The sequence below is a fragment of the Pantherophis guttatus genome, chromosome 3 (assembly GCF_059756535.1).
Source record: "Pantherophis guttatus breed Tessera chromosome 3, ASM5975653v1, whole genome shotgun sequence".
In the NCBI taxonomy this organism is placed as follows: Eukaryota; Metazoa; Chordata; class Lepidosauria; order Squamata; family Colubridae; genus Pantherophis; species Pantherophis guttatus.
Genome location: NC_142065.1, coordinates 167,249,111 through 167,265,985, shown reverse-complemented (window position 1 = coordinate 167,265,985; position 16,875 = coordinate 167,249,111). Strand labels below are relative to the sequence as shown.

Genomic DNA, 16,875 nt, shown 5'->3' with positions numbered 1-16,875 from the left:
CTAAGATAGCATGCCTTTTGACCAATATCAGCTATATTCTGCCAATCTATTCCTTTGATCCAAATCCATTGGGTCCTTTCTGAAAACAGCTGGAGTGCAGACACTTTCTTTGCTCTGGACAAGCAGTTATGACGGTTTCCAAGACCCCATCTGTGCATCCAGGATGCTATCAGAGTGTCTACAAAATCAAATAAATAAATAAATGTTTACATTTCTCTGTAAACATGCATTTCTAATGCAGTATGTATCAATAGTTATTAACCCACAAACTTTAGGTGTCTTCGATCATTTTTATTTGATTTATTTATTTATAACCCACCTTTATTATTATAAATAACTCAAGGCAGCTAACTTATCTAACACTCCTCCTCCTTCCTATTTTCCCACAACAACCCTGTGAGGTAAGTTGGGATGAGAGAGAGTGATTGGCCTAAGGCCACCCAGCTGGCTTTCAGAGGTCCTGAGTCCAAAATACTGCTTTCTAAAGCAATATTTCTCAACTTTGACAACTATGAGATACGCGGACTTCAACTCCCAGAATTCCTCAGCCGGCATGCTCTCGTCTAGGAGGTTGAGAAATGCTGCTTAGAGGGAGCGCTACCCCTTTAAGAAGGCTGTTTCTCGGCTCCTTTTCTTTGCGTCCATTGGAGCAGAGGCAGTAGCGACGTGTCCCTGTTATGGCAGCCACATGCAGCCGGACGGAGATGCTTTAAAGCCTGGTGACATGCCTTGACTGATGCCTTTCAAGAGACCTGCCACTGGTCTTGCTTTCTGTTTGTTCTACTTGAGTTCTTATTTCACCAACAAGGTGAGGATGAAGGAGCTACCAACTACAGTATTACAAACTGATCATTATGTATTCCTTTTCCTCTGCTTGGGTTTGGGGTGGTCCGCTTAGGTATTTCAACATTTCAGAGGAGTTCAGGGCTTGCCCGATGTGTATTTCTCCACGATTAAAACCTGCTTGGTGAAGTCTGACTGAGTAGCGCTTCGTATTTGAACACCGCGGGTCCTTCATTCAGCCCATCCGGCATCCTGCCTGACAATGAGAATTGTGGGAGAGAACAAAGGGAAATCCACCGTCTGCAGAGGACAGTCTGCGAAGGAAGATTTCAGCTGATTAATTCACAAAAATGCACTATTTGTATAAGTTCTCCCAGCTTCAATGGGACTTAATATCTCAGATAGTGACTGCAGTCTAGAAGTCAATGCCCTAGTAAAAGAAAAACTGTCTCTAGCTGAGTTTGACATGCTGAATTGCAAACTAGTAAATAAATATTAGTAAAACCTGTAAACTCTAGCTGAGTCTGACACTGAACTACAAACCAGCCAACCACATTTCAATCTAGTATATTCAGAGGTTCATATAGTTGATTTATAGTTTGGTGTTCAATGTAAACCTGGAAAGTGAAGTTAATAAGGTAAAGTATTGGTCAGTTAATATAGGCATGATAATGAAAAACCTTTTATCTCAAATGTTAGGAAAAACTAGGAATAATTAAGTATAAGACCAAAGTTGCTGAAAATAGGCAACAGATTTCTCTTATACAAAAGTCATATCAAGTTCAAGCATCCAACTCTACTTACGCAACAGATTTTCAAGTAAGGAGGAAACTATCAGATTTTTTGCTTATCTCTTAAATACACACACACACACACACACACACACACACACACACACGCTATCAAACTAATACTGATCTCATAATCATTGACTTGAGTCCAATGCCCAGTACACTTCTGGAATTCAAATTAAGAATCTTCAACAAATGGCTGTCTAGCCTCTGTTTGAACATCTTCAGGGAAGGGGACCAACCAGCCAAAATTTGTGGATAATTGGTTCCACTATTTAACTTCTGAAGAGTCCTCCCCCACCCCATCATTCAATCACAGCACACGTTCTTATAATTTAACATTGTTATCTCCTGGGAGATAATTTTGATATGACAAGTCTATAATATAGTAATGAGGGGAGCATGCATACAATTGATGATTCTTCCCTCAAAATGTGGCTTTGTTCACTGTATATACTCTTAAACAACATGGTCAGTTAATGTGCCTCTTATTCACTATTTCCCTTTATTTTTCTTTATACTGAATCAGCATTTCATGACTTTCATCTTAAAATTATGCTCTTATAGTATCTTAACTGCCAATAACTCATTTTCTCATTTCACAAAAGTAGATCTATATATTCTATGATAGGGAGAGGAATGTGTTCATTACGATGTACTGTATTAGATAATTATTGACTTCTAATTTTGTGTTAGACAATTATTGGCTTTTAATTTTGAGCATGAAGCCACATCTTCCATAAGTATGGCTTGCGCATGGTCACTTTATGATAATGTAATGAATGCTCTCAGTATTACATTTTCAGTATTACATTTTCAAATATACAGTTTTCAAAAAAAAGTGAGGATACACCCAGGAAATGAAGTATATGGACATACTTCATTTCCTGGGTGTATCCTCACTTTTTTTGAAAACTTGTATATTTGAAAATGTAATACTGAGAGCATTCATTACATTATCATAAAGTGACCATGGACAAGCCATTATTATTCATTAGATTTCAATATTGCCTTTATTTTGTACAAGTCTAGGTGGCATACATAAATTGTCCCACTTCCTATTTCCCCCAAACGGGGGTGGATTCTACTTACCTTTACTATCAGTTCGCAATGGGATCTCATGCGCCTGTTTGCTTTGCTTGTGCGCGTGCCTTCTGCGCATGCGCAGAAGCTTCTGCACATGCGCAGAAGCTTCTGCACATGCGCAGATAACCGATGACGATATCCAGGGCAGTGGGCAGGGCCTCCTGCCAGTTTTTCTACTGGTTCCAGCGAGCCGGTCCAAACCAGGGGCAACCCACCACTGCCCCCAAAGCAACAATCCAGTGAGGTGAGCTGGAAAAAGTGATTAGCTTAAAATCACCCAGCCGACTTTTGTGCCTAAGGATGGATCAGAATCAGGGGTGAAATGCTCCTGGTTGGGACCGGATCACCCGATCCGGTAGCAATGGAGGCAGGTGGTTTGGAGAACCAGTAGCAAAACTCCCTGCCTCCCCCCATTGCCCAGCTGAGCCGCGCAACATCAGAGACTTTTTTTTATTTTTAAAAGCATTTTTTCTACAACCTCTTTGGCCGAAAAAATGCTTTTAAAAGTAAAAAAAAAAAGCCTTTGATGATCACGTGGCTCAGCTGGGATCATCAGAGGCTTTTAAAAGCATTTTTTCTACAACCTCTTTAGCCAAAGAGGTTATAGAAAAAATGTTTTTAAAAGCAAAAAAAGCCTCTGCCAATCAGGCAAGTCAGCTGGAATTGTCAGAGGATTAAAAAAAAAAAAAAAGAAAGCCTCTGCCGATCAGGCAAATCAGCTGGGATCGTCAGAGGCTTTAAAAGCATTTTTTTTACAACCTCTTCAGCCGAAGAGGTTGTAGAAAAAATGATTTTAAAAGTAAAAAAAAAAAAAGTTGGCCACGCCCACTCAGTCATATTACCCCACCACCACCAAGCCATGCCCACAGAACCGGTAGCAACAAATTTTACATTTCACCACTGATCAGAATTCATGATCTTCTAATTTATAATCCATTACATCATACTGACTTAAACATCTTTTTATTCAATAAAAATGATAAGGCTTTACAGGCCAGTGAGGTCTATGAAAAAAATCCAGAAAAGAAAGAAAAGAGGAGTTTCCAGTGAGCCATCATGGTCTCACTTCTAGAATAGGGTGAAAATGATCCTCAAATATGGGGTTTGGTCTGCCGAAATCTCTCCAGAGTAAGGAGAAATTGCAAGATTATCCATAGGTACTCCAGACAGCTGAGTTTTTTGTGTGAGCAGATGGCAGGAATTGTTTTTTTGCAGTTGGCTTGCAATTAGCTGGGAGTTGCTGGATTTCATTGTGCTTATAGCCATTAATGTCGCCTGTATGAACTTTAAGGTTGACCGAGGCTCGCCCCTTAATCTCTATGGATTTAATTTTGTTTTGGTTTTTTGCTGTTTTTTAAAGATTTTTTTTTAAAGATTGAGAACGTTCAGACTGGCAAATTTTATTGAAATCATTGGGTGAGTTTTTTCGATCCTTTAAAAGCAAGAAGGTTAACTAAAAATATAAACATATGTAACAAAACTTGTTTTTGGAATGTACAGCAGAAGGATGATTAATGTTGGCTTTAGAAAGTTTTAAATAGATTAAGGGCTCAGATGGGCTTGATTTAAAACTTTGAAGTTAATTGAAAGAATTGTGTTTATACTTAGAAAATAATTGATATGATGACTTTGCTTAAGCTTAAAAGATTTTTTTGTTGAATGGACATGATGAATGAAAGTTTTAAGGTTATTTACCTCTACAGCAGAATTAAAATACGTTACTGAAGAGGAACAAACCCCACTGAATAAAACTGAAATTGATTGCAGGTGGATTAAAAAATGATAACTTAGAAAGAAATGGAAATAAATGATTTAGAAATGAAGCTGGATGATGATTTAATATTTAAAAAGCATACAAATAAACCAGAAGAGTGATGTAGATAACTTTTGTACATTTGATTTACAAAAGTGATAAAAGTTACCGTATTGGAATTACAAAAGCGACAAAGATGCCAAGAATTTTGAGAGAAGAGATGAGAAGAGACAAAGTATGAGAATTTGTTAGAATATTAGAATTTTCGTTAAGGAATTTAAAGACTATTGGGAGGAAGAAGAAAGAATACAAAATTGGTTTAATGGGGTTTATTTATTTTTTAACTAGGAATGGATGATGTTTACTAGGATTGGATGATGAGGTCTGGATGAAGAGAGGAAATTGGGCTATCTGTTTAAATACGGTAGAAATGGAGATAAATATGAAAGGAAGGATTCAAATCAGATGTTGAAGATACAGTTTGTAATAGTTATGTTATTTCTGATAAGCCTTAATGGATTCTTGCTGAATAATGTAGAGAGATGAAGTTTTAAAGATGGATTTATAAAAATTGGGGTGATGTATGGGATGAAGAGGTGTTGGTTTTGCTTTAAGAGATAGTGATAAATTGTTAATGTCAACTATATTTGCTGGAGATGAAGGAGGAGGTTTCCTTTTCTTATTTTTCTTTTTTACTCTTTTTTCTTTTTCTGCTCTTTTTAAAGTTTGACTTTTTAATATATTTCTGGTTGTACTATTAGTTTTATCTGTATAATATAATTTTCAATAAAATATTGGGGGAAAAGACAACATCTCAAGTACTAGTAAAAGTGGTAAGGAACAAATACAACCTTCTGGAGGTTGTGACTGTCCATACTCACAGTGGCAGATCTTTTGTGTGAATGGCCTAGTCCACATTCCCACTATGCCTATTGGGTCATAAAAGTATGCTATGATTTCTATAAAATATATTTTCATGCATGTGTGTAGATAATATATAAAGTTGTGTTTTCTGATTTTTTTCAGTATGTCCTATCTGTCCTGAAATTCACCTATCCAACACTTTTTCAAGGGTAAGCATAATTTCATATATACATGGAAAAGAAGTATTTAATCAGTGGGCATTGAACCAGAGAGAAGCTAATCTTTGTACTGCATGTATTGCAATTGCTATTTTTCCTCACTTGGAGAGCTCTTACAGTATTACACTTAACCTACCGGTAGTATCCTTCTGGACTACATTTCCAATCACTAAGCCTGATTGCTGATCCTCCAGGCTATATTATATTGTATCATTACATGATGTCCTGATATCCTAACAAACAGTAAGTTGTGGGAATAATGTATGCATCCTTTATTTTTACTTCTTTTGATCAGCAATAAGCAAGACTATCATATTCTGTAGATGTGATGTGCAAACATGGTTTGCATGCCATACTAAACTACTGAAGACTTTTTCTCATCTGTCTCTTTACAAAAACAAGATGAAAATGGTTTGAAATTTATTTGTCATTGTGTATCTAAGGTCTCTCAGTTCATACTGCTTATTTCTAGTTGGTACTTACTCAGAAGTTCTAGTGGTGGGTTTCTACTGGTTCCCCCCGGTTAGGGCGAATCAGTAGTGGTGGTGGCAGGAGGCTCTGGCCTGACGTCATCACAGACGCTCTGCGCATGCGCAGAAGTGCTGTGTGTGAACGAAACAAGCGCGTGCATGCACGTTCTCCTGGTTCTGAACCGGTAGCGAAGGTAAGTGGAACCCACCACTGACTTACTCAATGTACCAACTTCATGATTTAATTTGATCAACTTACTCCCAGAAGAAAGGGCTCAGTCTTTCATCACATGTGGTACCGTGTTTCCCCGAAAATAAGACCCTGTCTTATATTTTTTTGAACCCTAAAATAAACGCTTGGCCTTATTGCCATGCACTCAAAAGCCCAATTGGGCTTATTATCAGGGGATGTCTTATTTTCAGGGAAACAGGGTAGAAATATAAAAATGTTTTCTGTGTCATTTACAAATATATGTTCTTTGATAAGGAGTGGTTATTGTTCGTTGTTGTTATTGGACATATGCTTTCCATGCAACTTGTCCACACTCTACCACTAATATCTCAGTGCAGGCCTAGGAAAGACAAAAGTTGTAAGGGCTCCTACATTACTGAATTAGATGGATAACTTTGTTCCTAAGCTCTCAAATAATTGAAAAAAAAACCCCTAATAATAATAATAAAAGCAGCAGGAATCCACATGAACGGCAACAGCAGCACATTCTGAGATAAAAAAAGCACAAAGCCTCTGGTGCCAGAAACAGAAATTTTGCATCTGATACATGGTACAGAATCCAGAAGCCTCCATTACAAATTATAAATATCACACAATTTTTTTAACTTATATTTTTTTACATGTGTTGTTCAGGTGGCAGACACTTGTTGGTGGAATTCTCTTACATGTTTCCTGGAAAATCGGCTGGGTTGAGATTAGCAGCAGTTCAAGGTATAGGTGAAAATGCAGCATAAATAAATAAACCAATATTAATAGATAGTCTCTGAAGTAAAATATTTGGAGTAATATCCATTGAGAGAGATATTATTTTACCATATACTTTGATTGTATTCCCATTCCGCCTCCCTTAATATTGCAAGAATTCTGAAGTGAATTTTTTTAAAAAGACTTTTTTTTTTAACTTGCTTTTGTTATTGGGATGTTTTATGTGCAATAAAATGAAAACAAAAGAGTTTTGATCATGTTGTCCTTGCCATCTTGACCCTTTTAACATCTATGACTTTTCTCCTACATTCATGAAATTTTTAGTTCCTATTTATTTATTTATTTATTGGTTCAATTTATATGCCGCCCTTTTCCGGAGACTCAGGGCGGCTTACAATGCGTTAAGCAATAGCCTTCATACTTTTGTATATACCTGCTTAGTAGGACTTTTGCCCCCCCCCACCCAAGCGGTGTTCTTTTTTATACAAAGTCAGCTTATTTCTCCCACAAACCGGGTCCTCATTTTACCTACCTCGAAAGGATGGAAGGCTGAGTCAACCTTGAGCCTGGTGAGATTTGAACTTGCAGTAATTGCAGGCAGCTGGTATTACTTTAGTCTGCTGCGCCACCAAGGCTCTTTTGGTCACGTATGTTGCAGGATATATGTACCATGAGTGTTTTTCTACCACTAAAATTGTCATTAACATTGAGGAGATTACTCAACTCCATAAAAATCTGCTTTTGAGTATCAGATGCTATCTAGATCTAAAAACACTAGCAAGCATAATAAACCCTGTTTCTAGAATATCAGCAACATTTCATCCAGGCCCTCCAGTGAAAAACTCTTCACAATATTTTTAATTTGGGTTATTATTTGATGAAGGCCAGGTTCCCTGGGGAAGGAAAATCAAGCTTAATGTTAAATACATAAATTTATGCTGGCTACCTTAGAAATATGAAACTATTTTCAGCCAATTATTCAGATTTTTAAACATTCTATAAGTAGTAAGGGATTCATATTGATTCCTGTTAGCATTATCATTTTAGTTGTACCTGAAAGTAGATATGGGCGGTGGTTATTTATATGCAAATAAAACACCAAATTGTGGTATTAAAAAACAGATTGGATGCTTCCAGACTTGTATTAACAATTTAATAAAATTGTTAATCTCATTTTAAGGGTTTAAGAGACAACTTTTTCTTCCTCTTACAATTTTTTCATGGTTTTTCACTCGGTTTTTGTCATGTTTTATTCCATGTAAAATACTGCAATTTGGAATAGCTGCACAATGCCTTTTGACTGGTGGTATTCCCTTAAATTTCAAAACATGTCAGTCACTTTGTTCATCATTTTCTTCACTCTATTTTTGTAGATTTGGAGCTATGAGTTTTACCCCACTAGATGTCAGTGTAATTTAAGCCAAAGAATACCGACTGTTATGCTATAGTTTAGCAATAAAAGCATCTATGTTCTGTATATTTGAAAGGAAGAGGAACTTTTTTTAGACCTCTCTTCAACCATTTTTGCCATTTGCTTTCTTCAAAACATGCTTTGCCTTTATGCTAAGAATGAGGAATGGTTGAATGAGCCATTTTGGATTTCTTTTCATTTCTTATTTTTATTCATGTTATATTTGATTCACTGGAATTGCAATTATTTTATTTGGATGGATGTTTCTTTAAATGTATGCATTAAAAAAAACTAATATGGTATATTTGTAATTCTTTTCATACATTTTTCTATACTATTTTATGATCCACAGTTTTATAATTGTTTCTGAGCTGCAGTGTGAAATTGAGATAATTGTGAATTTTAAATTAATTTTCAATTTAATTATCTTTTACATTACTAATTTTCTCTTTATTAATTGCAATAACATTGAAAAATATCATTTTATAATATTTCATAATTTATTTTCTATAAGTGTAGCATGAATTGAAATATCCAAGAATTGAAAGTTTGCTTTTACATAGGTATATTCTTTGAAATGTTTCTTTTCCATTCTGTTTCTCTGAATGAACAGGCAAAGAAGGAACCTACTTATATAGCAACCTTAAATAGTTTCTAAATGAACTTGGCTTTTAAGCTCATTAACAAAGGAAACCTGGAATAGCTTTTTGTTTGGGTACTGATTTTTTTTTATTATTGATGCTTCTGACTTGTTCATTGAACAGGTTTTGGCAAGCTTCATTGTGAAAAAATAATAATAGAACTGCAATTTTGATCTGTCATCCCCAAGTCACTGATACAGTGACGCTTTCTGTTTGTGCAGTATTACATATTTCTTCCTTACATGTTAAAAATACACAGCCCAGAGCTTCTACGGTACATAGTCATTATAGCACGCTGATTTTCACCATTGTATGGTTTGGCCCATAAGAAGGATTGCTGCTAAAGCATTTCCTGTAGTTGTAGACATTCTTTCCAACCCTCTTGGCAGTACAGAATTCAGTTGTTACATCATGGGAACAACTTTTGTGCCCTTTTCCATTGCTTCTTATATGGCCAAGGATTCTTAAAACTTCACACTGTGGTCAGTGATCTCTATGGAGGTCTTGTTCTCAAGCCTGGTGTTTTATTTTTCTCCCAGCTCAGATGACTCTGATTATTTTAAGGAGGCATCTGATTGGATTTTACCAACAATGTAATTACTGTTGCTCGATTGGTCCTAAGGAAATTTATCTGGACCAATGTCCTTAAAAGGGATGATAATATTCAAACTTATGATTAGTCTTATCTGGTTGTAGAGTAATAAGAGATTCCAGCATATGTTAATTAATAATTTGAACTATAAATCAGGTAGCAGTCAGCTAAATGAGGTAAATTAGATTGATACATAACTCTTGGATTTAAATCATATGGACTTTCAATATGGTCAACAATAAAGCAAATGTTTTTATTTTATTGAAAGAGTTTGCCCTTTGTCTGACTATAATATAAAGTATTTTTATAAATACACTGCTTACACAGTGTTCTTGAAAATACATTTTAAGGCACTTTACAAAATATGATATCAATATTAATAAAGTCATTTGAATACACTCACACTTTGTGCATACACACACATATATACTTATAATAATAATAAGGTAGTTATCAGAAAATGCAGACACAGACCTGTGTGTTACAAAACTATTCAGACACCATACTTACTTGGATTTATTTTAACCTCACATATTTTATTCTCATCTAATCAAAGTGATGCTTGTATTTTTCTTTGGCTGAAATTATTTTTATTCAGGAAGAAAAGATACTCTCTGAGGTTGTTCATAAATAGAATCTGATGATATGAACATAAATGAAGGATGATGATGATTATTATTTGTTACAGGTCTGAAGTATTATCATGGCTTCCAGCTTCTGCACTTTTTGTGGGTATTATTTATTCAGGTTCCAGGGCATTATCTAGATTGGTAAGATATTCAAATAGTATTTGGCATGCCTTTTTATTAATGTTTTACTACAAATGTCATATAAGGTTGAAGTAATTAATATTACCATAGTTAAAGACACATGTAGAACATTGAAAATTGAATAGATAGTTCTATAAGTCATAATAGGGCTTATTGAACAAGCAGTACACAGTCAGTAAATTCCAATTCTGCAGAAAATCTGTACAATTTGACTGCAGCTTTTGAATATGCGTGGCATGGAATATGAAAGATGTTCCTTCAGTGCCATATCATTCATAAAGTAGTGCCCAAAAGGTTGCTACCCCAATACACATAATTCCATCAATGAATTAGTCAAATTCATCTTTATTACCTTGCTGGCCTTTAAATCAATGGTTGTTCTTAAGTAAAAACACACATCTGGGTTACAAACCACTCATACAAGAATTATGTACTAAGTTATGAAAACATAAAAGTCAATAGTGGACTGGGCTCAAATTCCTGCCCTTGTCTTAATTTCTTTAGCCCTTCATTATCCCTCCCCCAAAAAGGATTCAGACCAAGGAGAATCACAAAGGAGATTTCTGCAGTTGAAATATCACAGATATTATTCAGAATGCTGAATATGTTGGACTGCTTGTTGCTTTGTCTGAGGTTTGTTATGAGATGGAGCCTCATCTGGCTGAGATGAATTGATCAGATGATGGATTTAGAGAGATTGGAACTGAAACTGATCGGTCCAACATAATTTCCTTTCCTAAAGACTCTAAAAGGACCAAAAATGACAATCGGACAATAAACATCTGGTGAAAGTTAGCTGAGCTGGGCAATCTGGAGCCATAGTTGGCAGAAAAACATTTCTCTTGGCCCTATGAAGAGCCAATAGCATAAGGGAGATGAAAGGTGAGTGTATGTAAATGTGCTAATTTGGCTGCAGAAAAGGAAAAATGTAAATTCTGATGTCAGATTTTCTAGGATAGCATTATTCTAGTGTTTCCTTTCATTGTACTCTAATTCAAAAAACTCATGCTTAGCCATGGATCTTCCTTCTCTCTCAGCAACAAATATGGCAACAAGCCCAGCAGTGGAGCTGTGAGCTGGTTCTTTTTTCATTTGTTTTTTTCTTTTCCTGATTCTTTCAGGCTTGTTATCTGTGTGCCTTGTTCATTTGTTTTCTTTTAATACTAGTTCTTACAAGTTCCCAGGTAATTAAAACAAAACTTTTGTTGCTGCGATCTCTTAGATGTACTCATTTCTGAGCATGCTTTGTATCTTTAGTTAACTTTGAATGATAGAAGAACAAATAAATTGTCTATTGAAAACATTTGCTAGAGTCAAAATATTGAAAAACACTTCAAAGAGACCTCATATCTAAAAAGATTTTCTTATAAGTTAATTTGTCTAGACATTCAGTATTTCAAACTTCCCATGTTTCCATTCTATTTTTGGAATAAGAAAATGAGTTGAGTTAGCAGGGAAAATCTGTGGTACTATACCGTATACAATTCCGTCTCTCCTTTTCGGTGGCTCAGGCTATCAGTGCCTCTGCTGACATAGTCACAACACCATCTCTTTCAAAGATGGAGGCAGGCCTATAATCACTGCAACTTTTCCTCACATCAGGGATACCATGTGATAGGTCTGAGCATCAGGGGAGTGTAAAGAAGTCCTTGCTTTCCTCACTTCTAACTTGGATGTCTTCAAGTGTGTACCAAACTTTTTCAAAGGAAACTGAAGGAAGACTTCTGAGAGGTCCTATCAAATGTCTCCTTTTAGTGCCATCAGATGGGCAAAAGCAGGGGTGAAATCTACTTACCTTCCCAACTGGTTCAGAAGTGCATGCACATGTGCAGAGGGTAAAAAACAGGTTACTTCCTGGTTAAAACCAGATGACAACCAGGCGGGTGGGCAGAACCTCGCGCTGCCATCGCTACAGGTTCTCCAAAGCACCAGCCGCCATCACTACCAGTTCAGCCAAACCGGACCAAACCAGGAGCATTTCACCCCTAGGCAGAAGGCGATGGGCAGCTTGATTTATAGGGACTGCAATGCTAACTTTATTGATCCCATTTTCTTTCCTGGCAGCCAATTCCTATCTTTCTTACCTTACACAATGCTGCAGATGTTATATTTTATGGAGTGGAAATCTCAGTGCAGAAAGAGGTATGGAGAATTAATTAAATAGCCTTTATATCCCTGTATATCAGGTTTCTGTAGTCACTTTGTTAACTATATTTTCTTAGGCTAAATATTTCAGACATTAATGCATGCAAACACATTAAGTGCAATACTTTTGCATCTGCTAAGCATTGTATTACCACAATGTGGAATATATATAATCTTTGGAAGAGACACATTCTCTTTCATTTGTTTGGGTAGCTGGTAATAGAAAGTTTGCTACCAGCATTTGGAATTGTGATATATAGGATCTCTAGAGATTATTTTTAAAAAATTAAGAGATATATATATGATCTGTAGACAACTGGATGCCTAGTCCAGTATATTGGAGACGATGCTAAGGAAACACAGCCTGAAATCTTTGAATAAGTTGTAACCTTTGAACTAGTTACTCTCACAGCTTAGCACATGTTCCTGATTGTGAGGTAAAATAAGTTTTGTTCTTCTATTACTGTAATCACAATAATTGGAATTCCATCAGAAAACAGGTGACATTTAAATGTATGGTAAATTTTTCTTTCATTAATCATGTTTTGAATGTGAGGTTTTTGATATTATTGTATTTTTTTTTCTTAACAGCAGAACTCCACCCTAAAACTCTGCAGGTAAATTTCCAATGTTTGTCCAATGTGGAAATGTATGGAATTTCACAGAGACAGTACCCAAACAGTTGATCCTCTACTTAATAAAGAATTAGGAATGTTCATCATATATTATACGGTGATGAGAGCAAGTTTGAATAATGCAATACTCAGTTTAATGTGACTTGTAAATTGATACCAGATCATATTTAATGCAACTCAAAATTCAGTTAATGCAAGGCTAATGTGAGCGCAGTTGAGGCAAATACTTGTGTAATTGAAGTTGGGGTTTAGATATTGGCTATCTACGATATTCTCAAGAGTGTTGTCCAACACTAAAAGTTCAAAGGTGTTCAAAGGCATCAATACTCTTTCTGTCATGTTTCTTCAAAGTCCAACTTTTGCTTCCATGTTATAACAACAGCAGTAGCAACAGCAACAACAACAATAATATACAATGATAAATATAAGATTGAAGCCAGGCTGATTAAATTAGTACATTAGCATTCGTGTCTGTGGAGATTCTCTTCCTCAGGGAAAAAAAACAGTCCGGTTGCCTTTTGAAAAAGCAGCTTTTGAAAGAAAACTCTGATCAGCCATGAGGTGCTCTGGGGATTTTGGACCAGATACTGTTTCAAAGGATTTTTATGAAAATTTAAGAAAAACTGTGGCAGGAATGACATATGCACTTTCTGATCTTGTGGGAAGGAAGAGTAAATGTTAACATAAAAAGTATATATTATTTTTAACCACAGTTCAAAATAGAAACGCATAATTTCTTGGAATCTCTGGTGCTAAGTGGCCTTTTCATCTTTAATTGCAGAGGGCTGATTCTTCTGGTGGCCGCAGGAGGGCTGCCTTTCAATGACCCACAGGTTAGTTGTTTTCAAAGAAATCCTGAACTTGCTATGAAAAGCACAAACTCTCTTGTAACAGATGCCTGAAGTAATGACAGAATGAACTTCACCAAGTGGTTTGAATTAAGGAGTATTTTACCTAGAACAGAGTTTCTCAACTTAGGCAAGTTTAACATGTGTGGACTTCGACTCCCAGAATTCTCCAGTTAGCATGCATGTTAGGCCACTGCATTTCAGGTATGCTGCGGAACAAAGCAAGTCTACAAAAAGTGTATATATTTGTGGCCCCTTAGAAGTATTGCATATTGCAATAAGAAGTTTAATGACTTCAAACTTATGCAGAACATCATTTTCATTGTGTAGTTTAATTTTTTCATTTCTGATTCACTGTGTATAATAATGCATGTATTTTATAATCCAACCCCCTGAAATTGGATGCATTTTAATATAGTATTCCTTGGCACTTCTCCATTTTACATCTTGCTGCAATTTAAATGTGCCAAAAACAGTCTTGCACTTTTTAAAAAGAATTTGTTCTCTGTGACAGTGGGTATTTCCTCTGCCTTATTCTTAATGCTTGAAAATTTATTTAGAATTAACTTTTAGGAATATATTGGACTTGCTTCTTGGTAGACTTGGCCAAAAATGAGATTGCTGGTTTTGCTTTTTCTGTATAACTGGATATGAAAACAGATTATTGCTGTGGTGAAGTAATGCATAAGATGCTTTATTTATTAATAAAGTATTCTTTACTGTAACAGTCACATTTTGAAAAAAGGACACTTTGATATTTTGCAGTTTGATATAGATGGCTATTTTTGGGCCCTCGTACACCTACTATGTGTTGGTAAGTTTTTAATAAATTAGCAAATAAATAATTCAACTTTCTGGCCTACGCGTAGCACCTCTTTGCTATGAGTCTCACTTTTCTGTCTTTATTGCATATGGTATCTGGTGGCTGACATAAGCATGGTCTTTGTACTTTCTCCTAGAACAGAAAATCATGGAATAGAAAATTTCTCCTCTCCTCTGCTCTCCTCTCCTCTGCTCTCCTCTCCTCTCCCCTCCCCTCCCCTCCCCCTCTCCAAAGATCCATGTTTGGTACAACATTACACTGAATTATATAGTTGTGGTGGTGGTAGGATTTTTATACAGGCAAATAACCATAATTCTGTATCTCCTTTTTTGAAACTATTCCTTACCTGTACCAGAGAATGAAAAAGTGTATTAGCACTTTGTGTTTTTTCTTTCACAGGGGCTTACAAAGTATTTCACAAGTTGTGGAAACCAAATTCTCTAAGGTGATTTTATTTTTTCTGAATATGGAATATTTAAAATAATGCTAGCTGGTCTGGAGAAGGAAAAAATATTATATTCTTTAGCTCTTTATAATTACATTTTTAATATAAAATACGAATAAGGATTAATAAGGAGACAAGGAAGAAATTGATGATTGCCTTCTGCAAGTATAGGCTAACTTTCCATAGTTTGATACCCTTTGAGATGTATTGGAACTAAAATTCTCAGAATTTCTTAGCCAGCCTATCCAGTAGATAAATAGGTACCATTTTGGTGGGAAGGTAACTGTGTTCCGAGATTTCATGCTGGCCACATGATCGCAGAAATGTCTTTGGACAGTGCTGTTTTAATGGCCTTGAAATGGAGATGAACACCGCCACTTATAGTCGGTAACAACTAGCAGAGTAAAATCCGCAGGGACTCCTTTACCTTACCTTACCCATCCAGTGGTAGTTGAAAATTTTGGAAGTTACTTGTGGTTCCAACACATCTAGAAAAACCTGTTTTGAAAGGATAGCATTATTAACAATAGATATAACGAATGGAAACATTGCTCAGTAGAAGATTCTTACCATTCATTATGGTAATTAAATAAACTTTAGAGCACAAAATGTGTAAGTAGATTTATTTATGTATAAAATGTATTGATTGCCTCAGTTCTGAGGGATGCCAGGCAGAGTACAGGTCTAAAACATAATAAATGCTATATAATTTGATGGAAAACAGTAATAGCCACTCTGATTTCATTAACTTCATACAACCAATCCCCACCCAAAGACATTCCAGATTTATATTTGCCTTCAGGTAATGAGCTTGGGAGTCACCTTTGCTTCTGGAGACACCTTATTCCAAAATAGAGGAGTCCACACAAAGAACACCCTCCATCAAGCTCTTTCCTTTACACCTCATAATAAGAGGACACTTTCAACAGATGCATCCTGCTCATCCAGATTAGTTGTCCATCTCTCAAGCCAAAGTCAGTGGCAACAGAGAGTACAGAGATAAGACAGGCTTGATAAATAATTTGTTTACTCCCTGAAAATATAATTGAAATATAAATACATAATTTAGAGATGGCTATATTTTTGAGTGAAGACAACCTCTGAAAACAATGTCGATCTTTTTCTAATTCCATAGACCAATTAAACATCTCACTTTCTAGTATGAAGGGAAAAAAATACTTGTTTTAGATCAGAGTGTGAAAAATGTGTGGAAAAGCCTGATCTGTAGTTTTTTAGAAACACTACTCTAGCAATTTCTGTCACCTTATCATAGAAATGATGGGAAGATCAGCTTGATTAAACTTCTGCCAGTTCTTGTTAACTACCCACCATGAGTATTTAACTATTTTGGTGAAACATTTTCATCTTCAAGACAACTCTAGATGTCACATAAGATATAGTCAATAACATGTACCGTGTTTCCCCGAAAATAAGACCCTGTCTTATATTGTTTTGAACCCCGAAATAAGCACTTGGCCTTATTTTTGGGGAGGTCTTATTATTTTGGGGCACATGGAGCAAGATGGGATTCCTCTTGCTGTCTTACCTGATTTCCAGCTCTGATTTAAATATTTTTGGGGAGGGCTTATTTTCGAGGGAGGCTTATTTTAGCTCATGCACTCAAAAGCCCAATTGGGCTTATTATCAGGGGATGGGAAAACAG

At 35.9% G+C, this 16,875-nt stretch overlaps 1 protein-coding gene across 5 annotated transcripts in view; it reads left to right on the top strand.

Annotated features, from left to right (window-relative positions):
* Positions 1–616: 616 nt before the first annotated feature.
* SLC35D4 (solute carrier family 35 member D4) overlaps positions 617–16,875 on the top strand; it is a 34,417-nt gene continuing 18,158 nt past the window's right edge. For 2 of the 5 annotated variants that reach the window (XM_034429600.2, XM_034429603.3), the window contains exons 1-9: positions 624–808; positions 5,440–5,486; positions 6,831–6,908; positions 10,235–10,316; positions 12,381–12,458; positions 13,053–13,078; positions 13,878–13,929; positions 14,710–14,758; positions 15,167–15,212. In XM_034429600.2, coding sequence (XP_034285491.2) covers positions 737–808; positions 5,440–5,486; positions 6,831–6,908; positions 10,235–10,316; positions 12,381–12,458; positions 13,053–13,078; positions 13,878–13,929; positions 14,710–14,758; positions 15,167–15,212 — 530 coding nt within the window. In that variant the 5' untranslated portion in view covers positions 624–736. Of the gene's footprint in view, positions 809–5,439; positions 5,487–6,830; positions 6,909–10,234; positions 10,317–12,380; positions 12,459–13,052; positions 13,079–13,877; positions 13,930–14,709; positions 14,759–15,166; positions 15,213–16,875 lie in introns of all 5 variants that reach the window. The other 3 variants (XM_034429601.2, XM_087891336.1, XM_034429602.2) reach the window with 3 other exon arrangements.